Source organism: Euprymna scolopes, chromosome 6 (genome assembly GCF_053919585.1).
Source record: "Euprymna scolopes isolate OS-2025 chromosome 6, ASM5391958v1, whole genome shotgun sequence".
Lineage (NCBI taxonomy): Eukaryota > Metazoa > Mollusca > Cephalopoda > Sepiida > Sepiolidae > Euprymna > Euprymna scolopes.
Window position 1 is genome coordinate 158282373 of NC_136487.1, and position 24746 is coordinate 158307118.

Genomic DNA, 24746 nt, shown 5'->3' on the forward strand with positions numbered 1-24746 from the left:
TATTTCTAAGGCCTTTTACTGGTTCTGGCACGAAGGTCTTCTCATAAAAATCAAATGATATGGTATTGCTTAATATAATCAAATCGTAGACAAGAATAAAACGTAGGTTGGTGTCGATGGTTGTACTCCAAAACAACATGATATAAATGCAGACCTGCCACAGGAATCGATCCTTGGGCCTTTATTATCTCTGATATTCATATTTCATGGCGGAATTGTCTCTGAGGCAGGTATATATGCCGACGAATACACGCTCTATAGGAGACCCGAAGGAAAAACCAATGATCATATATCCAAGGTGATTACTGTAACCTTCGAATAAATCCTCCAATCTCTAGTGATATGACAACATAAATATATGTTAACATTTAATGCTACTAAGACTAAGCTTATTTCCTTTAATAATTACAAGAAAACTTTACAACCATCGATTGCCGTGGCTGATAATGCGCTATCTGAATGTTCTTCGTTCAAATTCCTCAGCTTCACATTCGCGGGTAACATGAATTGAAAAAAATACTTTGAGAACATTGCCAAGGTTACTGCGAATAATACTTGCTAGAAAATTACTCACTCCTGAGAGTATCCTATATCTCAACAAAGCCACCATTCGCCTAGACCAGATATATTGTTGTCACATCTGCGCCGGTGCCTCTGCCAATAGTCTCTCGCTCTTAGACAGGATCTTCAAAAAAGAGCCTCCAAACAAATAGATTTCGCACTATCAACCTGATTACAACTGTCTCATCATGGAAATGTTTCATCCCTGTGCCTGCTTTACAAGTATTTTAAAAGAATGTGCTCAACGAACTGAAAACACGTGTATCATTGACGTAAATAGTTCCGACTAATAAGACAAGCTGCAAAATCTCATCCCTACATTTTAAGGATTTCTAGATGCCGGAAGGATTTCTACTCTAATAGTTTCTTCTCTCAATCTGCTAAGCTTTGGAATTCCCCCCCCAGGTCCCTGCTTCCCTGACCGTACTGGCATGCAGAAGTTCAAGTGTAATGTGAACAGATATCTTGTTGCTCAACTCCCTACATAATATCCCGGTAGATTTGGTGCCAAACAGTAGCACTGTGGTATGTTTGAAGCGAAATAACAAACTATATATGTATATATATATATATATATATATATATATATATATATATATATATATATATATATATATATATATAGTAATTTATAAAATATATATGGCGATTAAGCTACACTGAATATTCTGCGTTTCATCCAACTATAGGATTCGTCAGGCTTATGCGCGAATTCTGTGGTTGCTTCTTGTTTTTATATATGTTGAGGATTTCTAGTTGGCCAATCAGCTTTCTAGTATCCACCGCGCCCCTTCCTATCAGCCAATGGGCGAAAGTGCTCGACTGTTTTAGGAGCTAAGTATAAGTACTTTATTTATTCACATAAATTTAATATACGAAAGTATAGATTTATGCGTAAACTTTAAGTATTTACTTCAAAAGTGCTCAATACGTAGGTAGAGTTAGTTAGTAATTTATAAAATATATATGGCGATTAAGCTACACTGAATATTCTGCGTTTCATCCAACTATAGGATTCGTCAGGCTTATGCGCGAATTCTGTGGTTGCTTCTTGTTTTTATATATGTTGAGGATTTCTAGTTGGCCAATAATTCTCTTTCCTTTCCCATTATAATTGTTGTTGACCGAGGATTTGAATACTGGAGTGTAAAGTCAAATATCACTATGGGTTAGGATATATATATATATATATATATATATATATATATATATATATATATATATATATATATATATATACACCTCAACCCAGGATCGAAACCCGACCGCCCTAATGACAGTCGGAGATTCTAACTGTTGCGCTATACTTCTGCCGCTATGCGGACAGTGAATCAACAATTTTTTGACATTTCCCACACTTTATTATTCCAAATAAAAACCATTTGAATCGACACATTTTTGTCAACGAAAAAGAAGTTTATTTATCCCATTAGCATAGAAATCCGGAGTTCTGGGAGCGATGACGTCATTGAAGGCTGATTCGAACCATATCGGCTTTTGAAGCATTTTTCGCGCAGGAAGTTGTTTAGATGCTTGAAAAAGTGATAATCGGTGGACGAGCGGTCCGGTGAATATGGCGGATGAGGTAATAGGGTCTCGTAGCCCAATTCCTTCAGCTTCTGCCGGGTCAATTGAGCAACATGCGGACGAGCGTTGTCATGGAGAAGAATTGATCCCTTCACATTGACCAATCTCATACGTTGGAGCTTCTGGTGCATTTCGTCAATTTGTCAGCAGTACTTATCCGCCGTAATCGTTTCACCGGATTCAAGAAGTTGTGATGGATGATATCGGTCGCAAAACGCCAAACAGTCACCATAGCCGTTTTTTGGTGCAATTTCGACATCGGGAAGTATTCTGGAGTTTCTCTGGCATCCAACCACTGTGCCAAATGTCGCCGGTTGTCGTAGAGAATCCACTACTAATCACATGTAACAATCCACTTGAGAAATAGGTCGTTTTTCTTTCGCAGAAGGAGCGTAGAAGACACCTCAAAATGACGATTATTTTTTATTATTGTTCAATTCATGTGGCACCTATTTATACAACATTTTTTCTATTATTATATGGCGGACGACTGTTGAGTGGTCGACCTCGAGTTCAACAACAACTTCTTGTGTGGTTTTGCGAGGATCGGCTTCAATTAAGGCTTTCAAATGTTAGTTATCAACCGCAGTCGGCCGGCCTCGACCGTCTTCCTCTTCTAGGCTCTCGTTACAATTGCGAAATTTCTTTAATCACCGTTGTGTTACACGTTCGTTAGTGGTTCCTGGGCCAAACGCATCATTGATATCATGAGCTGCCTCGGCAGCTTTTCGGCTTAGTTTGAACTGGAAGAAGTAAATCGTGCGGATTTGAATTTTGCCATGCTGTCGAAAAGCCTTAAAAAAAAAAGATGCATTTTCAATAGATGTACCTCGGATTTTTCCTGTTCTGGAATTTACCATATTTCTAATTGGACTTTTACCGTATCCTTTTTCTCCATTTTTTTCTTGTTTCTTGATGTACCATTAAAATTGAATCCCTATAAACTGTTAAATGACTTTTTATGCAATTATGATAGACTTCATATTATTTGTTTCTTCTAATGCATTAACCTACAAAATTTATTTTGCGGCCCGCTTCGCTCTGATGGGAAGTATTACATTCTACGAAACTCCATGGAATAAGGGTTTTCTTGTTTTATTTGTACTCCTTGTCGAATAATTAAAATTTTGTATACCTTCCTCAAGGTTTAAAAGGTTTTTTCAACTTCAAGATTTTTATTATATATATATATATAATTATGAACTGTATGACATATATGCTCGTATAATTAGGAAATTAAAGCATATTATACTAAGTTTACTTTCAATTTTAATTTACAATTACAGAGAGCCAACAAAAGTTAAAATGTAAAATACAACTAATCGATATTGTCAATTAAAGCCATCAAGATAAAATTAGTAATAAAATGCTCTCAATTTAAATAGAAAAACGCTTAAAAGGAAAATGGCTAAACTCGTTTATATGAAACTTTTATCAGTTTGAAGTTTTTAATCAGTTTGAAAATCTGAATTTTCCTTTTAATGAGTTGAAATCTTTTTTGATGAAAAATGGAGATGAAATGGAGATATGACGCCATTATCTTTTAAATATCCATCTGCTACAGGAATGTCTATTCAAAACTCTGTATATAAATAGAAGCGAGATTTAGTGACAAGACATCATTCCATTGAAGAAACACTCTTGGAACGCACTGGGAACAAAGGAAAAATGTTGACGCTGTTTGTGGTTCTTCTTACTTGGTCCGTGGTGGCTGCAAATCCCGCATCGCAATATGTAACTCCTGGCAGCGCTGAACAGGAAATAACACCAAGTTCATACGAGTTAAATGTTGACGTGAGTAGATTTTCTTTATATTCTGGGAGTTTAACCACCTTTCTACAGGAGTAGAGTTAGACACTAATGAGTGTTTTAATGTTTGGGTCATTGAATAGGGGGAGGGTGATGACAAAGATTGATAAGCATATCCAAGGAGTATTTTCTGGTTCTTATAGATGCGTACTCTATTGGTCTGTCACCATCCATATTAGTCTGTCATAATAAAGCTTTAAATATCATTGTTATGGATTACGAAATAAAAACAATGTCTAGACTTCAGAAACTTTATTTCACTTATTCACACTTTCTGTAGAAATAGAAAACACCAACTTCATACGATTTAAATGTTGATCTGAGTATTTTTTATTTTTTTATTTTGTGAGTTTCATTATTTTCCTATTAGAGTTTAACAGAAACGAGGTTTTTAAATTTGATTTTATTAAAACAATAATAGGTTCTCTACAGTGCAATGTAAACTACAATGTATTGTGAACTAAGTCACTGCGAGAGGCATGCTAAGCTTTCTTTCCGGTGCACTGTGATGTGTCCCCAGCTAGAGCAGGCAGTGAATTGATTTGATTGAAAAATGGGCGATTTCTCTAATTTCGATCTCGATGACAATAAAAATATATGATTGTGAAACATTCGTTGATCATCATTCAATCCCGGACAATGTCGAGTCACCCAGCTTGTTGTGTGATAATTATTACTTCGTTCGAATTTTAAATAAGTAAAGGTTTTATCCAAAACAGGTATCTATTTTTGTCTCACACTGGTTTTTGTATTTTTCGCTAATAAACATTGATATTTTAATCTGAATTGTGTGTGTGTTTTTTCTTACAGGAATATCTCCGTAGATACGGTTACTTGAGCAATAATGTGAACGAACTCTCAATTGGTTATGCTGAACGCAAGTCAGATGCCATTATGTAAGTTATTTGAACAATTTAAATACCCTTAAAATCTTGTATAATTACGGATGATCCAAATAACCTATATCTTTAACCTGCTCTCCTTAATGCCATCCTAGTATAAAAATATTAAACCAGTATTTTCAACAGAGAATTAGAATCAGTTATCTCCCTTTACTATATCCGAGTTATGCCCCTTGAATAATTTTGAATAAAGAGAATACGCTCTATTGTCCGAACTTTATGAAAACTCGACCCGGAGAATATATTTTTTTTTGTTATAACAGGATGTTCCAAAAGTGTATATTATCCACGATAAACAACATACAAAATGGCGCCCGCTTTTACCGATATACTGGTTAATATTGGCGTTAAAAGCGTAAAATCTAAAATCTAATTATATTATCAATCATACAGTGGTAGAGATGTTGAATGTAACATATATTTTAGAACAGATGCCTTAACACGCATTAGGTAGAAAAAAAAGGAATACAAACAATGGATCTCTTGAATAACCAGCAGACAAAGACATAGAGAAGGGTCTAAAAGACTAAAATTCGACATTAAAAGTATTATCAGTTATGGTTTACTCCAATTAGACTGTTACATTGTTCAATAAAGATGTAAAAAGTACAATATTATAGGTTACTAGCTGTATCTACACGGTGTTCATAATTTTTTTCATTTTTTTAAAACTGAATCATCACTTATCAAAATCTGTGGACCACTCGAGCATAAAGTTAATGAATGACAACAACACAGTAATCGTTAGTTGTGTAAAGTGTGTAAATTGAGTAGTATTTGATTATTTAAGGGGGCAGAGCAAAAATAACTTGTCTACATTGGACTTGAAAGCGACCATATTGTAGTCAGACGGAAAACAGGCCAACAGGACAGAATTCAATAGGCGGGCAGTTCTAAGAAAGAAGCTTTGTTCATGGAATTTGTGTTTAGACTTTGGCACAGGTAGAGAGTGAGGGGGGGAAGTTTTGGGTAGTGTATTTCATGTAGTAAAGTAAATAAAAGTTTAGTTGTAAAGTAGACAGCTCATGTTATTTTTTGAAATCGCATAAAGCAATTTGGTGCAAGAAGCCAAAATCATATCCCTTCAAATTGACAAACGATAAATGTAATATGAATAAATTCGATCCCAGAAAACAGCAATCTTCCCTTTTGTCAGAAACATCGGTCATGAAATGTGCGAACTAGAAGATAAAATAAATAAAGTGAGAGTTAATTCATAATATGAAATATGATTAATCTCATTACATTTATTTTATGTGATTATGTAAACGTGCTTTATATTACCAGTCTTCTTGTCTGGAAAAATAAATTTGTAAAATAAATTGTAGCAAACACTGTTATTATTACTCTCCCCCCATTTTCACCCCAAACAAGGCACAGTAACTCTTTGATGTAGGGGCTACTATCGGGGACATAAATTGCAGGGATACTACGTAAGGAATTGAACAGCGAGATGTCTGTTCACATTACACTTGAACTTCTGCATGTCAGTACAATTAGGAAATCAGAGACCCGGAAAGGAGTTCCAAAGTCTAGAAGGGAAGAAACTATAAGAGTAGAAGGCTTTCTTACATCTAGGGATTTCTACTGGGTAGGGGTGGGATTTTGCTGCTTGTCGAGTTTGTCGGAGTATTTACGTCGAAGGGTTACAAGGGCTTGTATTTCGTGGGAACATTTACCAGAAAAATACATGTAGAACATGCAGAGGGGTGTAACATTTTGTCGATGGTAGATAGGTTGAAATTTAGATGACAGTTTAGGATCTATTAGGTCGGCGACTCTCTTTTGAAACCGGTCCAGGAGTGAGGGACTAGTAGCAGATGCACCAGCCCAAATGTGACAGTAGTACTCCATACATGGGCGGATGGTGGCCTTGTAGAGGTACAGGATACTTTCAGGCGTAAGTAGCTTTATAGCACGATAGAAAGAACCTACTTTCTTCGCAGCAGCCTTGGCAATACTCTCATTGTATCTGTTTCAGCTCATGTTTCCTGTGAACGTTAAGTTGAGCAGTTTGAATGAAATATTTTCAGCTAATGATATATTGATAATAACATGATGCATCGATAACAAATAAAAATAGGCCAACTAGGAGTGTTTGTATTTGTCAGCTTATGCATTATTTTGGAGTAAATTTTAAAATCCGAGCAGATAATTGTGTATGTTAGGTCAGTGCTTTCAAATACTAAAAATAGTCCATTCTTAATGGATCCTCTTTTGTTGAGCTGGTTTTATTATAAGGAGAGTTTTCCAACATATCTTTCTATATTGATTCTCACTTGTACACTATCGAAATAAATCAATCATAACTATTTCTTGTTTTCTTTTTAAGGTTGTTTCAGGATTTTGCTGGTCTGGAAATTACTGGAGAAGCAGATGAAGCAACCCGACAACTCATGTTAAAGCCTCGTTGTGCAATGAAAGATATTGACGTAGAGAAACCAGCAAATTGTAAGCCAGTAAAATCTTTCAAATAGCATTAAATACCATATTTTGTCTAATTTATTAATAATGGTGATGAAGTACATGTCGGTCTGGTGCCGAAACAATGCTATAACTTTTCTATGATTGCACTATGTATCTTTTAACGCTCAATTTAAAAGGAGGTGTAGTATCTGTTCTGTTGTCATGATACAATATATTATATATATATATATATATATTAAATACATATATATTAAATATATATATATTAATATATATATATTAAATATATATATTAAATATATATATATTAAATATATATTATATATATATATATATATATATATATATATATATATATATATATATATATATATATATATGTTTTCAAGAAAATGAGAGAATCGTTAAAAAATGACCTCCAGACCATAGAGGAATGGGGCCGCAGATGGGTGGTAACATTAATGCCAGCAAAACTAAGCTGCCCTTCTTTAACAATTACAAGACGCCTCTCCAACCACTGAAACCCATAACAAATAACATTACCTGTGAATTCTTCCTCCAATTTCATCGGCTTAACATTCACGGGCAATATGAACTGGAACAAATATATTGAGGATATGCTAAGGCTGCTGCAATGAAGGTAGATTCTCTCTATCGGGCTAGAAAACTGCTCACACCTGAGAGTATCCTGTACCTCTACAAGGCCACGATTCGCTTATACATGAGGTATTGTTGCCACGTCTAGGCTGGTGCATCTACCACTAGCCTTCGCCTTTTAGACAAGAAAACATTTTAAATCTAAAAGAGTCCAAAAAAGAGTTTCCAATCTAATAGGCTCCACTTTGTCAACTAAGCCCTAACCTATGTTCCAGCACCGCAATGTTGCATCTCTGTGCCTGTTTGATAAATATTTTAATGGAATGTGCTCTGATGAACTCGTTGCACTTGTGCCTCTCGACGTACATATCCCCAACGAATTTGCTTAGCAACAAAACTTCACGCCTTCACTGTTGAGGTCCTTAAATGCCAGAAAGATTTCTATTTTAATAGTTTCTCCCCGCGAACAGTTAGTTTGGAATTCTTTTCATGCTAGCTGCTTTCCTGGCTGTACTGATATGCAGAAGTTTTTTTATTATTCTTATTCATTTTGTGCGCGAAATAACCAAAATCGTCTGCCCGTGAACAAAAAATGTAAACAAAAAGGAAGGAAACAGAGAGGAGACCGGTGATCGAGTGGAAGAGACGAAAAGAGGAGAAAGAGAGAGAGAGAGAGAGAGAGAGAGAGAGAGAGAGAGAGAGAGAGAGAGAGAGACAGACAGACAGACAGACAGACAGACTATGAACGAGGAGAGAAAGAGGAAGAGAGAGACTAACAGAAAAGCTGGGGACTGACAATCAGTTAGCAGTCAGACAGTTTAGGCTGTTAAGCAGAAGATCGTTTAGCGAGTAGGGACGGCGTCGGCAAAAGCTATAGGTAGCGATGAAATATTACTGAGATTATCACTTATTGCCCCTAACTAAGGTAATCGAATGTAAATTTTGAAGAGCTAAAACCGATCACCAATATTTTGTTAATTAATGGGTATCCTCTTGATGTAATTAACCCCGTCATAAAAAAAGGAAATAAACAATTTTCTTAAATAAAAACTAAAATGGCGGCCAAATGTCCAATTTACATTCGTTTACCTTGGTTAGAGACAATAAGTGAAAAATTCGGCAAACAGATTAACTCAGCTGTTGAACATTGCTATTTTGCCTGCAATGTACGTGTAGTGTTTTCGACAAAACCATTAGTGCCATCCTCTCGAAAAGACGTTCCGCCCCCCCCCATCATATGAATAATGTCATTTATCAATTTAAATGTAGCTGCAATGCCAACCACGTTGGCAGAACGACCCTTAGGTTGGATGGTCGCGTCCAACAACATGTACCCAGCAAAATCAGGAATGGAATCTACCGACCACCGAATATTTCGACTAATACGTATAATTCTGCTATAACGGACTATTTGCTTAAAAATCCGCGATATGCAATGAATTTTAGCAGTGACTGATTTTCTATTCTAAGTCACGCTCATTCATTATTTCATCTAAAGGTCTTTGAGAATATTCACATCCGTTTAAAGAAACCTTCCGTCTGTAAGTAAAGGGATTGTCTTTTGGGTCTGGACGTGATTAGTCTCTAAGGTGTTTCCTCTCCATTGTATAATTATCATAACGACAGATTTATTTTAGTCGTTCCTCCATTTTTTCTTTCCGAAAGTTTGATTTCATTTAAGTCGTTCTCCCGTTTAAATTCGTTTCCCTATACAAAAAAAGAAAAAAAAAGAAGAAAACCTTTCGATTTGGATTTGAAAAGTTAGGGCGAAACCTATTCGGCCGACTCTACCTCCTTATTTATGTAAGTTTTTTTTTTAAAACGTCCATTGAATGTTTTCCTTCCGTCTTACTTTTTACCATGGATATAAAAAAAAACTCTTCCCTTTTTTACAGAGTGTCGCCAAATTAAGATTCTGTTTTGGTAATAATTTATCTTTCAAAATACACGGTTCATTTTTTTTAAGCCTTCGTCAGGCGACGTAATAAAGTTTGTGCTCCACTGAAGAAATCTGGTCCTCAAACTAGAATTGAAGGCATATTAAAAACATTGAAACGTTAATATCAAGAGGAAGGGGACGAAGGTTAAGTGGAATTTTAGACTTTAGACATTGAAAGCAGAAAGAGACGGCAAAACTTAAGAGAAGAAAGAAAGAAAAAGAAAAGAAAAAAGAAAAGAGAAAGAAGAAAAAAAGTTTCAGTGGTGTTATAGCGTTATAAAATATGAAAAGAGGATGAACGTATCTATGAAAGAGGGGAGGGGAAGTTGTCGCAAAAATAAATCTGTTCTGAACGAAATATATATTAAAAAGGGAAGAAGTTAGTTAAAAGAAGAGAGGGTGGGCACACACACACACACACACACACACACACACACACACACACACACACAGCGTGAACAAAAAAAAAAACAAAAAACAGAGGACATTCAATTTTTTTTCTGAGCATTTTACTTAATTAGAGTTATGGCCCGATTTTTTGGGTCACCCTGTATATATAGAACTTGCATATAAGCATATACACACACATGCACGTACGCATTTATACACTAACAGACGCATATACACACAAATATACATGTGCGTACATATATGCACATATAAAAATATATCTATTTCAATTAATAAGACATGAAAAATACGTATGCATAGATTATTAGTAACATTTTCCTCAGTCCTGCTTATAACAAGTAATATTTTCTGCAATGATATTTAAAATTAAAATTAAAGAAAAATACCAGTAATGATAACAAGTGCTAGAAAATAACAAACATTAATAATAAAAAATAAAATAATTACAATAAAATTAAGAAAATAAGCTTAATGATTGGAAAAATATAAACAGATGAAGTATATAGGTAAATAAGGACAGGAAAAAATAAAATGAATTTTGTTTAGAAAATAGGATAGTAAAAAGCAGAGTCAGTTAATAAAAGTGAATAATATTTGAGAAGTAATAAAAGTTAATTATTAAGTAGAAAATCGGTTGGAATATACCAATAAAAAAAAAAAATAATTAATTATTAAAATACCAAAATAAAAGATAAAATATAATATACAAAGTGATAAGTATGTAAATAACATGGAAATAACATGGAAGTAAGTGACGATCCATTAAGTAAGAGTAAAATCGATATAACCATGGATATCAGAGTTAAGTATAAAATGAAATATAGATTTATAATAATAATAATAATAATAATAATAATAAAAATAAAAAATAGATAATAATAATAATAATAATAACAACAACAACAATAACAACAACAACAATAATAATAATAATAATAATAACAACAACAGCAATAATAATAAATACAATTGTATTTCAAAAAGGGTGGAATTAAAAATGACAATATTTGAATTTCAAAATGCTATCAAGTTAAAGTTAGAAAATTTGCTTAAAAGATTAATGGTGATAACAAGCAAAAACAAAAAACTAAAGTAGAGATAGATGATCGGGAAGTCATTGAAAGAAAGTATGATAAGGTTGAGAGGGGAAGCTATCTACTAAGGTTTAGGGGAGTTAAACACAACGGTAGAGTTAGAAAAATAAACGTTAAAGATAGTAAGAGTTTTTTGTTTCTTTTCTTAAGTTTTGCCGTCTCTTTCTGCTTTCAATGTCTGGAGTCTAAAATGTAACTTAACTCTTCCTCTTGATATTAACGCTCTGTGATTAAAAAAATTTCTTCAATTCTCCCATTGAGAACCAGACTCTCTCTCTCTCTCTCTCTCTCTCTCTCTCTCTCTCTCTCTCTATATATATATATATATATATATATATATATATATATATATATATAGTTTTGATTTTACTACTACATATATTATAATAAAATTATCCTCTATTAGATACGTAATCTAGAATAATAAATATGTTATTAACATGAATTAAAATAATATATTTAAACAAATCTTACGAGTAGGTTTACTAGTATATATATATATATATTTGTAGTCATAAACAGACAGTCCTGTTTCGTTGTATCACAACTCATCAGAGCCGCAAGACTTGCAAATCTCCTAAGCCGAGGATTGAACCTAGAACCATCGCGTTGACAGTCAGCAGTTCTACCGATCGGCCCATGGGAGCGGCACCCTTAAATAATATCGCCAAATGTCTATTTAAACAAACATTTGTCCACTACTACATATATATATATATATTGAGTAAAACGATTCATAATTGTGAATTAAAAATCAGTTTCAAAAGGAAAAACCAAACAAAATCAACTCGATTGTACGATCGTTTCAGAAACGATGTTCATTTTATTGAAATTGACAATAAGTAATGGCAATAATTTGACAAAAGTTTTGTCCTTTAAAAACATAGTCTCCTCATCAGCAAAAATAGGGGGGAGGAAAGGTTAAATACACTAAAATGTGGGTGGGGGTGGATGGGCGGAGGAATAATGAATTGGTTGACCTCCCCTTCTTTCTCCCTCTCTGTCTCTCTGTCTCTGTCTCTGTCTGTCTGTCTGTCTGTCTGTCTGTCTCTCTCTCTCTCTCTCTCTATATATATATATATATATATATGTGTGTGTTTGTGTGTGTGTGTGTGTATGTATTATGAACTTACTCTTCATATCTCGTTGCTTTTTTTAGCTGGATGGAACAAGACAGACCTCACGTACAAATATATAAGTTTCACAGATGACATGACCGAAAGTGATGCACGGTAAATATATTGAAACATTTTGTCATATTTTGCATTTTAAACATAAGATTGAAAGATTAAAAAAAAACATCTTCATAAAAATATGTCCGTGTTTATCTGTGATTTGAATTGAAATTGTGTTTTTTTTTTTTTTTTTTTTTTTTACAGAAATGCGATTGGCGGTTCACTTTCAGTCTGGGCTGCTTCTTCGAAATTAACCTTTACAGAAACATCGGGCGACGTTACGATGGAAATTTCGTTTGGGACCAAAAAACACGACCCTTGCCCCTATGATTTTGATGGACCTGGTATGTTATTAATAGCCTTTTCTGAGTATTATCTATATGGTAATACGTTAATTTCACGTTGCTACGCACGTTATCACCGTTCACCCCCCTTTTTTTTTAAATATGGGATCATCCAAAGATGCAATTAAAAAAAAACATACATCTTTTATTTGATGTCGTTAGAATTAATTTTTAAACGATTAGCGATATTTCATGTTACCGTTATCTGGTGTAAATGTGGTATTTGGATGACTACAATTATTCTAGCAAAAAGTAGATTAGACAGAGTAAGACAAACAAGGGATGTGAAACAAAATCTCGCTTAACGCAGTTTTCATGACTTTGTGTCTAATTTATTAATATAAAATATGTTTGCCAATATAAAAGTTATAGCAGTTCTGTTCAAAGATTGTACAACAATATTGTGGAGTCTGGGTTCACGCCGGATATATATAATGGGAGTATGTCGCAAACTTCTAAAGAGCTTTAAAGATACACTTCCATACCAATATATATTATAACCAAAATAATTTAATATGTTCTAGTTGTGATAAGGTTGGTATAATAATATCATAGTGTGAATGCGGTATTCTGGTGAGAGGTGCCGACTAAGAATAATCACGACTAAAAATAATTTAATAAGAATAACCATTGCACGTCAGACAGTGGTCATAAATTATTATAATGATAATCGAAAACGAGGCTACATCAAAATGGGGTAACTTTCATACTCTTGTCCAGGGCTGCAAGTTAACCTTTTTAAAGTGAAAATTCTGTATTTCTTTTTTCTTTTACCCGTGACGCCATTTCGCATGCACTTGCATGCGGGCAGCCGCGCTATGTTAGATATTTTCTTATGATCGAATTCTCTGTTAAAGAATGTTCAAATCAATACAACTAATGTGATGTGTTTATGTAAAATTGTATTCTTTTAGTCGATGGGACGACATAATTTGATTTCTGACATCAGTCACCATCTTAGCTGATCTCATTTTCTTAAATGTGTCTAAAACGTGACAACGTATGCATGGAAATGAAATGCGTTGGCGTATTATTCATGGCCTCAAATCTTGAAAAACAACATGGTTTTCTTATTTCTTGGCCTTCGGTTCACGGTGTGAATGCGGTATTCTGGTGAGAGGTGCCGACTAAGAATAATCACAGGATTCGTAGACAATAGAAAGATCCTCGAACCCCCTCCTCCATTCTTATAAGGGCTTCATACCTAAGTTTGTTATTATTGCAAATTACAGATTATTGTATTCTTACTTTAAATTGTACTTTTTTCAAGACACAATAAGCCAAATATACACGATCACAGTGCAGTATCTGTTCTGATGCCACACTTCACCTTTTCTATCCTCGGCAAGTGGAGGAGAAATCGTTCATGACTAAGGCAATTTTTATTTCAAAGACATTTTTTTCACAAGAGAGGTGCGACTTATCAAGACCCGAAGGCCACTCGAGGATAAGGGTTAATGAGTGTACGGTGGTCAGTGTATTAATCGTTAATGGTTGAAATTAGGTATAATTTAATTACTTTACGGGGACGGTTCAACAGGAGCTTGTTTACATTAAACTTGAAGACGACTATGTTGTAATCAGCTGAAAAGCAGAACAGCGGAACAATGTTTCACAAGTGGGCAGTTCTAAGAAAGATGCTTTGTTTATTGACTTTGTCTTTAGATTTAGACACCGATATGGAGTGGGGGAAATTGTTTATAGTCGTTGTAGTTAGATGAGTGTTTTTGTGAATGTTTGGGCAAAGGGGGATCATAGATGGATGCTCGCCGAGCACTTACTATGAAAATAACGATAGAGCAAAGGCCTGCAACGTCTCTTTTATGGAAAACAGGTTGCAGGGGATTGGTATTGCCAAGTAGTCATCCATTTAGTACTGACCAGACTCAGTGTCGCTTAACTTCGGTAGTCTAACACCGAAACGGTGTGTCAACGTGCTTATCACACACACACACACACACACACACACACACACACACACACACACACACACACAAACACACACACACACACACACACACACACACACACACACACACACATATATATATACACACTCGTGCGCCAAAAATGGGCCAAACAAATTTTATACATTTTATTGCACTAAAAGCTATATTGAACAAACAACAGTTGAACAAGGAAACTTAAACGAGACTAAAACACAGTACAAGACTTTTACTTTAATAAATGCTTCAGATGGAATCGCATTCCCTTTTGATTTCTTTAAAAGATCAATCCTTTTAGACATGCTCTTAACCAAAGTGAAACACTGTGAAGAGGAGATGCTATTCCATTCGATTTGCACAGTTTCCCACAGTTTGTCATTGTTCTCAAAAGTTCTTCCGGCACGAGATATTATGGACCAAATATTCTCGATTGGGTTTAAATCGCTGCTTTGACCTGGCCAAAATAACATATCAATTGAATTATCAGAAAACCATTTTTTGTAACATAAGCAGTGTGTGCAAGGGGTATTATCATGTTGAAAAATAATGTTCAGGGATATCCCCAGCTTCTGGATACTTGGTAACAGTCCTGTTTCTAATATTCGAATGTATTCCTTTGCATTGATTGACTTCTCACATCAAATAAGTTCCCCAACTTCTGTTGCAGTAAAAGTTCCCCATACCATTATCCTTCCATTCCCATGTTTAAATGTCATTTTTATGCAACTTGGCGAAAATCTTTCTCCAGTTCTTCGATTCGGGAGCATCAGGAGCATCACTAACAAGACAAAATATTGATTCCTCTAACCAGGAAACATTCCTGATCCCGTTTGTACCTTTCTTGCGATAACACGAGAAAATCTCTTTCTATCATTGATGTTTTTCTTAGATAAAAATGGCTTATTTGTAAAACTTTTAGAAGAAAATCCCATTTCTTTCATTCGTCCAGATATTGTATATCTAGAAAGAGAATTTCCAGCCCCTGTTTTGAATTCTTTGCTATGGTCAACATAAGTTTTCTTTTGATCTTTCAAAACAGTTAATTTAGGATGACCAGATCCAGATTTCCCTTTTACCAAGCGTTCGACTTCGAACCTTTGACTAATTAGTTTCACTACAGAAAGAGATATTTTCATATTTTCTTTTCTTAAAATATAAAAAAATCTGCTTGTAAGTCATTTTGGACTGCCTTAATCCTGTAATTCAGTTTTTATATCCTCGCCCAGATGCGGTCTTACAATTATAGGATTAATTTTTCCACTTATTATTATATGATATAATAATAATGATCTGCAAAATAGAAATTTTCGGTTAAAATTAACAAAAATTCATGGAAAAATATTGCTAAACCGATTTCTTCCTTCTTTCACTCTTGGCAATTTTTTTTCTCATGAGTGCATATATATATATATATATATATATATATATGAACAAATTATTAATAAAACATGTTAAAAAACATCTTGAAAAAGAGTTAAAAACATATTTAATTTTAAAAAAGGAAGCACAAGATAAGTGGATAGTCCTTAATCCGCGGAGTTTCGAAGAAATACTCTCCTTCTCAGGGCAGGAATTAGCAAAATGCAGGATCGGATTTTGCATATAAAAGTATTTAATGAAACTACAAGTAAGTCACAGATCTTACTTGGTTAAAAATAAGGGTAAGGTAAGGGGAATAGGAGGCAAAAGAAAAATGATAAAAAGAGTTCACATGAATGGATAGTCCGGTGAAGGGTAAAAATCCAAGAATGGTAAAATCCAAAACGGTAGAATTTAAAATTTCCAATCCAATGGGTAAATTCCAAATGGTCGAAAATGATCCAAAAGGCAGAGTTCCTTGGAAAAAAGCGCAAATGGAATGAATTCCAAATCATTAAAAGAAAAAGCACTGGAGAGAATATTTAAAACACGTCTGTCAAGGCTGGAGGAATCAAGTAAATTAAGGTTAAAAAAAAAAAATAAAGTGTAAATTTGGAAAGCAAGGTCAAACTGACCCAGACAAAAAGCGCGAAAGTTAGCGTTAATAATTAGGCCAGCTTAGATATGCACGTGATATATATATATATATATATATATATATATATATATATATATATATATATATATATATAAAACGAATTATATATATGACGTATTATATATAGCGTATTATATATATATATATATATGACGAATTATCTATATATATGACGTATTATATATATATATATATATATATATATATATATATATATATGACGTATTATATATATGACGTATTACACACACACGCACACACACACACACACACATATATATATACATATATATACATACAATAGTATCAATAAAATAAGAAAACGAAAAGATAAAAATATATACTGATGCATATGCATATAGGGTACTCTTGCATAATTGGACCTGGATTGTCAGGAATTCCCGTAAAGCAGGGATCGTGCGAGACCGGCAATCATCGCTTTCAGCAGAGCATTGTTCAAATGTTGAAACGGTAAATCGACTTTTTATTTACATCACCGACAAGGAGTTCTTTTGTGACCGTACCAAATCGCAATGCCGAAACCCTTCCTTTCAATAATAAACAAACATATCCTATCGGGGACTACAGTCGTATATACGACTGTTGGAAGGGCCTATAACAAAGTAGGAGGAAAAGGATTACACTAACCACCTGACAGTGAATCATAAGTATGCATTTTGTAGACCCTGTGACGAAAGTAACAATAAACCACGTCGGAGAATGTGGGAAGGAAGCAAAAAAGCGAAACAAGCAAGAATGCGGGACCAACCGGGAGCTTCTTAGTACATATTTACTTGAATTTATATGGAGACAAAAATTCGGAAACGATCATTTTGTCTCCATCATAAATCACATTTGCGAAAACTACCCGGTCCTTGGGGAGCTTCCTTCCATTTCCTTTTACCCCCTATCTTCCTCCCTCTTTGCCGTCGATGGCCGTTCAACAATCGACTGAAGTAAAAGATTCCTAAGGAAATATCCTCATCTCGAGAAAGTTCTTCCACCGGCAATGCACAAAAAAAAAAAAAAAAATAAATAAAATAAAAATATTAAGTTTTCTTGAAAAACAACTAATTTTTTTCCTTTAACAATTTACGCTTTTCGTAACCATATTTTTACGTATTTTCCTTATATATATATATATATATATATATATATATATATATATATATATATATATATATATATATATATATATATATAAAAATTTTCTGTGGAAGACTCCCCCTCAAAAAAAAACTTTATTCTTGAAGAAAAAAAAAACTTTTCGTTGATAAATATTTTGCAAAAATATAAAAATAAAACGAATACCAATATTTTTAGTCCTTTAAAGGAGATCTTTGTTATTTTTAATTTTGTATTTTTTCCCGGTTTATTTGTTTTTAAATTAGTCTGCGTCTGTTAAAACGCTCAGCTTAAACCGATGTTTGCCGGTCTCGCCCGATTCACGCTTGACGGGAATTCCCGACAATTCGGGTCAAATTATGCAAGAGTACCGCATATAGATTTATTCGTTCAGTCAATAAGGATGATATATCAATTAGGGGTGTAGGAAAAGCAAAACTATTTATACCATAGCATTTCAAAGCCTAATCCTTCTCATCAGAAAAGGAGAGAAGTTGCTAGGTAACATGATAAGGATGCGACGTCTATTATGTTACCTAATAACCTTTCTCCTCTTCTGATGAAAAGAATTAGGTTTCGAAATAACATGATATAAAGAGTTTTACTTATCCTACACCCTTAATTTATGTATCATACTTATTGAATAATCGAAGAAATCTATATGCATTAATATATATTTTTATATTATCGTTTTCTTATTTTATATATATGAATTTATTCTATATATGTAAACTCCAGAGCAGTTTGTTGAGCTTTGCATAATCCCAATAAATCTCCTTTTAAAGATTCGGTTTTTCATATAGATATACATAAGAATACTTTGATAAGTATGTTTTAACTTTAATAGGGATGATCTAATAAAATTGCAGGATCTGCGTTCGCGCCTGGCCTCCTTAGAATGGAAATAGGCACAAACTTTAATAAAGACTTTTCATATCCATCTGCATAAGTGTACTTTGATAATTATGTTTCAGTTTTAAGGAATATGTCATAATAAAATTACGAGGTGTTCGTTCCCTCCTGACCTCCATAGAATGGAAATATGTCACAAAGTTTAATAAGGTGTTTTAATATAGATCCACAGAATATTGTAATAAGTGTTTCAGTGTGAGCAGGTATGGTATAATAAATTATGGGGTTTATCTATTTTATTTTTACTTTCATTATATTTGGTTTGGGTTTGATACCCCCAAATTCGAAGCAATCTCTTTACAACCCTTCCTTTTCATAACCTATCATACTTTCATAAGTCAGAGTCCATTTTCTGTAGGCTGTTTTTGAACCCAGTCAACGATGGGTAATTTTGCTAGTATATATATATATATATATATATATATATATATATATATATATATATATATATATATATATATTTATAGTAATTTATCAAATATATATGGCGATTAAGCTACACTGAATATTCGGCGTTTCATCCACTATAGGATTCGTCAGGCTTATGCGCGAATTCTGTGATTGTTTCTCGTTTTTATATATGTTGAGGATTTTAGTTAGCCAATCAGCTGTCTAGTATCCACCCCGGCCCTTCCTATCAGCCAATGGGCATGCATTTTATCGAACAAAGGATCTGTTTTAGAACTAGGTTAGTGGTTTAAGGCAGACGATTTTCCTTCTTTTTTATATATATAAATATACATATGTGTACACACATACATGCACACATACATACATATATATATACATATATATGTGATCGTTTATGTATATTCATGTTCATGTAATGTATTTATTTGTTTGATTTCTATTGTTTTTGTTAGTTTTAAAGCTATTTTGTATCGCTATCCTGGAGTAAGTTTTATTTTGTGAACACAGTTGTTTGCTATTTCTCGTCTACAGTTTAATAGATTTTGGGGTTCTTTAAAGTACAGGATAGCAAATTTTTCATGAAGGCATACTTTACATAGGTCGTCTAAATGTCTACACGTGGTAGCTTGCCTTATTATTTTCCATTCGACTACATATATATATATAAATAATACAAAAATTAACGTTGCTTCATGCAAGATTTATAGTGTAATAATTGATACATTTCTCTATTTCAGGAGGAGTTATTGCGCACGCATTCTACCCTTCACTGCACGAATTTGCGGGTGACATACATTTCGACGACGATGAAACTTACCGATATAAAACAGGCAATGGCTTGAAGCTTCATTCAACCGGCTTGCATGAAGCTGGCCACGCATTGGGTTTATCACATGACCAAACTACAACCTCAATCATGACACCTTGGTACAATGGGTTGACAGCACTTGGACCAACTGACATCAAGAATATCAATGATTTGTATCCATAAAAGAGCAAGGTTTGTAATCTTTTGAATGCTTCTTTACTATAAGTCCCAACTGAAATTCGGATTTCAAGTAGAAAACACTTTGATGTTCTTACATGTTGTGCTTAAAAAGGTAAAATGACTCAAAATTAAAAAAAAAAGATGGAGTAGAATATTGAGTAAAAAAAAGTTCTCGATTTTTCAGATGAGGATTCGTGATTCATATTATTTGGATACTTCGGACTACTGTTCTCATCTCTAAGTTTGATTTTCGCAGCGTTTCGGTCGATGTAACCCCCGACTTTCTTCAAGCGAATCTTGTCGAACTCGGGAATGTTTCTGTCGAACTAGGGAATTTGAACGGATTTTTGAGCGGAACCTTTTATTTACTTCACGGGGGTAGTGTGCTCTTGTTCCGTCATCCATGATTGGACATTTGAACAGAGAAAAAGAATCGCTATTGATAGCGATTTTTAATATTGCAATACAGAATGCCAAAATGAACTATACCGAAGCTAATATTAAAAAACAAAAACAAAATTAAAGAAAGGTGTTTCTTTATTATAAGTCACAATTGAAATTCGAATTTAAAGTAAAAAAAAAATGATATCCTTACCAGAGTCGTTTCAAAAGTAAAGTCGCCTATTCGCCAGTTATAAATGAATTAAAATGACAAATTATTTTTTAATAGCAAAGCAAGTTGCCGTTGCCCAGGAGTACGATAAGAAAAGAAAAACAGAAAACGGAACACACTTCCCTTTATAGAACGAGGTCAAAATAATTGACAGGGATTGAGAGTTGAATAAGCGACACATATACTAAAAAAGAAAAATTATGTAGCAAACTGAGCATAGAGAGATTAGAAGTATATGAGAACCTCTAATAATGAAGAAAATACAAAAATTGTACAACATCACTTAAAATTTCAACGGTAAAAGGAAGATAATCTCTATCAAACTTTATTAGAGCTACCTCCCTTTGTTTTTTCACACGTACAAAACAACGGCGAAAAAACAAAATAAACTTAAAGAATACAAAACCGTCTACGGAGCCAGTAACTCTTCTACTTTCTTTTCCAACATCCCTTACAGCTGTCTTCTCTCCAAATACGAATGTAGTAGGTATAAATAAAGACGTATATTCTTTCCCGATGGAAATATGCCTGTTAAGCAATTTGGTCACACTTTTCAATTAGCTTGTAGGTGGAATTTCTTTTTCATAAGATGTCTTCGTTGTACACAAACGCTAGGCATTAGGGTGCTGCTTTTTTCAGATTATTTAAGAGATATAAGTCACATTGACTGAGAAAAAATAAATAATTTGAGACGCTTATGACATAGCCAATAGCGACAAGATATACAATCCGATTAACCAATAAAAAAAGTAGTTGCTTGTTCGAATAGCCAACAATGAACAAGTTGTTTTCGATTAGCCAATGATAAATGTTTGCCTATTTAAAAAGAACTGTTTTTATACAGATATTTTTTTTTAATTTAATAAAAATGATTTTATTTACCAGAAATTATATAAAATTGAAATACAATATGTTTTATGATCATTTTTATATATAAATCTACTTAATATAAAACAATTTATAATAACAATGCTGAATGAAATTGGTCATAGAAATTGGCAAATCAGTTTAGTTACTATCTGTTTTGTTTACGTTAATTAACAAGTTAAATTATTTTTATTATTTAAAATTGTTTCATATTTAGTTTGTTAAAATAGTATTGTTCAGATATATCATTATTTTTGTATCCTCTTATGGAGAGGAGGACTTTTTTTTATTCCAAATTGTGTCATTGTTCAAGTCATTATTTAGTGTTCTAAACTATTCATTTCAAAATGTTTTTTTTGTCTAAGTTAATGAGAGTTATCTACCTTTGATTAACCGCCTCTAAAACAGCAGCGCCGGCATTGGATTGTGCTGGTCACTTAGATTTCCCAATTAAATATTTTCTGTTGTTTTATCTTTTGCTCATATTTAATACAATTTTTAGTATTTTTCCCCAAATAAATGATGTAACAAAAGCTACGTATTTTGTTTGTCGTTACCAGACGCTTTAGAGGTTTTTGTTGAGTTTTCCCCTTATATTAAATGCTAACGATTGTATTTTATGCCACAGAGTTATTTCCCTTGTATTATTCCCCGGTAATTAATGCTAGTGATTTGTATTTTTAAAACATTAATAATAATATGTAGTTTTTGTATTGTTATGTAATTTTATGAGAAGGTAACTGTTTAGAGTTTGGAGGAATTATTGCTTTTGTATTGTGCAATTTATTTTTATTTGTTTTTTTTTGGCAATTCGGCATATTAACTTATTGCTCTAACGGAGACAACTCTGTCTTATTTATAGATTCGTTTATTTTTCGATACACTAAAATTTTATTTAATGTAACAAGCGACGATAATTGCAGAAGAATTGTAGGAAATGTCCGAGGAATTAAAGTAAAAATAATTTTTTCGGCTACATTATTTAATGTAATATTAATAACAAAAAATAACATTATTTAATGTAATATTCATAACAAAAAATAACAGTATTTAATGTAATATTCATAGCAAAAAATAACATTATTTAATGTAATATTCATAACAAAAAATAACAGTATTTAATGTAATATTCATAACAAAAAATAACAGTATTTAATGTAATATTTATAACAAAAAATAATGTTATATAATGTATTATTCATAACAAAAAATAACATTATTTAATGTAATATTCATAACAAAAAATAACATTATTTAATGTAATATTCATTAGAAAAAATAACATTATTTAATGTAATATTCATAAGAAAAAATAACATTATTTAATGTAATATTCATAACAAAAAATAACATTATTTAATGTAATATTCATAACAAAAAATAACATTATTTAATGTAATATTCATAACAAAAAATAACAGTATTTAATGTAATATTCATAACAAAAAATAACATTATTTAATGTAATATTCATTAGAAAAAATAACATTATTTAATGTATTATTCATAACAAAAATTAACATTATTTAATGTAATATTCATAACAAAAAATAACATTATTTAATGTAATATTCATAACAAAAAATAACATTTTTTAATGTAATATTCATAAGAAAAAATAACATTATTTAATGTATTATTCATAAGAAAAAATAACATTATTTAATGTAATACTCATTAGAAAAAATAACATTTTTTAATGTAATATTCATAACAAAAAATAACATTATTTAATGTAATACTCATTAGAAAAAATAACATTTTTTAATGTAATATTCATAACAAAAAATAACATTATTTAATGTAATATTCATTAGAAAAAATAACATTATTTAATGTATTATTCATAACAAAAAATAACATTATTTAATGTAATATTCATAACAAAAAATAACATTATTTAATGTAATATTCATAACAAAAAATAACATTTTTTAATGTAATATTCATAAGAAAAAATAACATTATTTAATGTAATATTCATAAGAAAAAATAACATTATTTAATGTAATATTCATAAGAAAAAATAACATTTTTTAATGTAATATTCATAACAAAAAATAACATTATTTAATGTAATATTCATAACAAAAAATAACATTATTTAATGTAATATTCATAACAAAAAATAACATTATTTAATGTAATATTCATAACAAAAAATAACATTATTTAATGTAATATTCATAACAAAAAATAACATTATTTAATGTAATATTCATAACAAAAAATAACATTTTTTAATGTAATATTCATAAGAAAAAATAACATTATTTAATGTAATATTCATAAGAAAAAATAACATTATTTAATGTAATATTCATAAGAAAAAATAACATTTTTTAATGTAATATTCATAACAAAAAATAACATTATTTAATGTAATATTCATAAGAAAAAATAACATTATTTAATGTAATATTCATAACAAAAAATAACATTATTTAATGTAATATTCATAACAAAAAATAACATTATTTAATGTAATATTCATAACAAAAAATAACATTATTTAATGTAATATTCATAACAAAAAATAACATTATTTAATGTAATATTCATAACAAAAAATAACATTATTTAATGTAATATTCATAACAAAAAATAACATTATTTAATGTAATATTCATAACAAAAAATAACATTATTTAATGTAATATTCATAAGAAAAAATAACATTATTTAATGTAATATTCATAACAAAAAATAACATTATTTAATGTAATATTCATAACAAAAAATAACATTATTTAATGTAATATTCATAACAAAAAATAACATTATTTAATGTAATATTCATAACAAAAAATAACATTATTTAATGTAATATTCATAAGAAAAAATAACATTATTTAATGTAATATTCATAACAAAAAATAACATTATTTAATGTAATATTCATAAGAAAAAATAACATTATTTAATGTAATATTCATAACAAAAAATAACATTATTTAATGTAATATTCATAACAAAAAATAACAGTATTTAATGTAATATTCATAACAAAAAATAACATTA

The 24746-nt window shown here is 31.6% G+C and overlaps 2 protein-coding genes across 2 annotated transcripts in view; one reads left to right on the plus strand and one right to left on the minus strand.

Annotated features, from left to right (window-relative positions):
• Positions 1-24746, minus strand: part of LOC145278088 (interstitial collagenase-like) — a 295194-nt gene that overhangs the window by 182543 nt on the left and 87905 nt on the right. The gene's annotated exons all lie outside the window — the stretch shown is intronic.
• Positions 3793-20248, plus strand: LOC145277441 (stromelysin-2-like). Its single transcript, XM_080128801.1, has 6 exons — positions 3793-3942; positions 4768-4853; positions 7192-7310; positions 12487-12559; positions 12707-12846; positions 19995-20248. Exons 1-6 carry the CDS (start codon positions 3817-3819, stop codon positions 20246-20248), a joined length of 798 nt encoding a protein of 265 aa, XP_079984927.1. The 5' UTR covers positions 3793-3816.

What these genes read in the sequence shown, in the direction of transcription:
- LOC145277441 (XM_080128801.1), top strand. Translation starts at nt 3,817, where the DNA reads ATGTTGACGCTGTTTGTGGTTCTTCTTACTTGGTCCGTGGTGGCTGCA. An exon ending in CGTAGAGAAACCAGCAAATT is followed by an intron (nt 7,311 to 12,486) that starts GTAAGCCAGTAA and finishes TGCTTTTTTTAG; the next exon opens with CTGGATGGAACAAGACAGAC. An exon ending in ATGACCGAAAGTGATGCACG is followed by an intron (nt 12,560 to 12,706) that starts GTAAATATATTG and finishes TTTTTTTTACAG; the next exon opens with AAATGCGATTGGCGGTTCAC.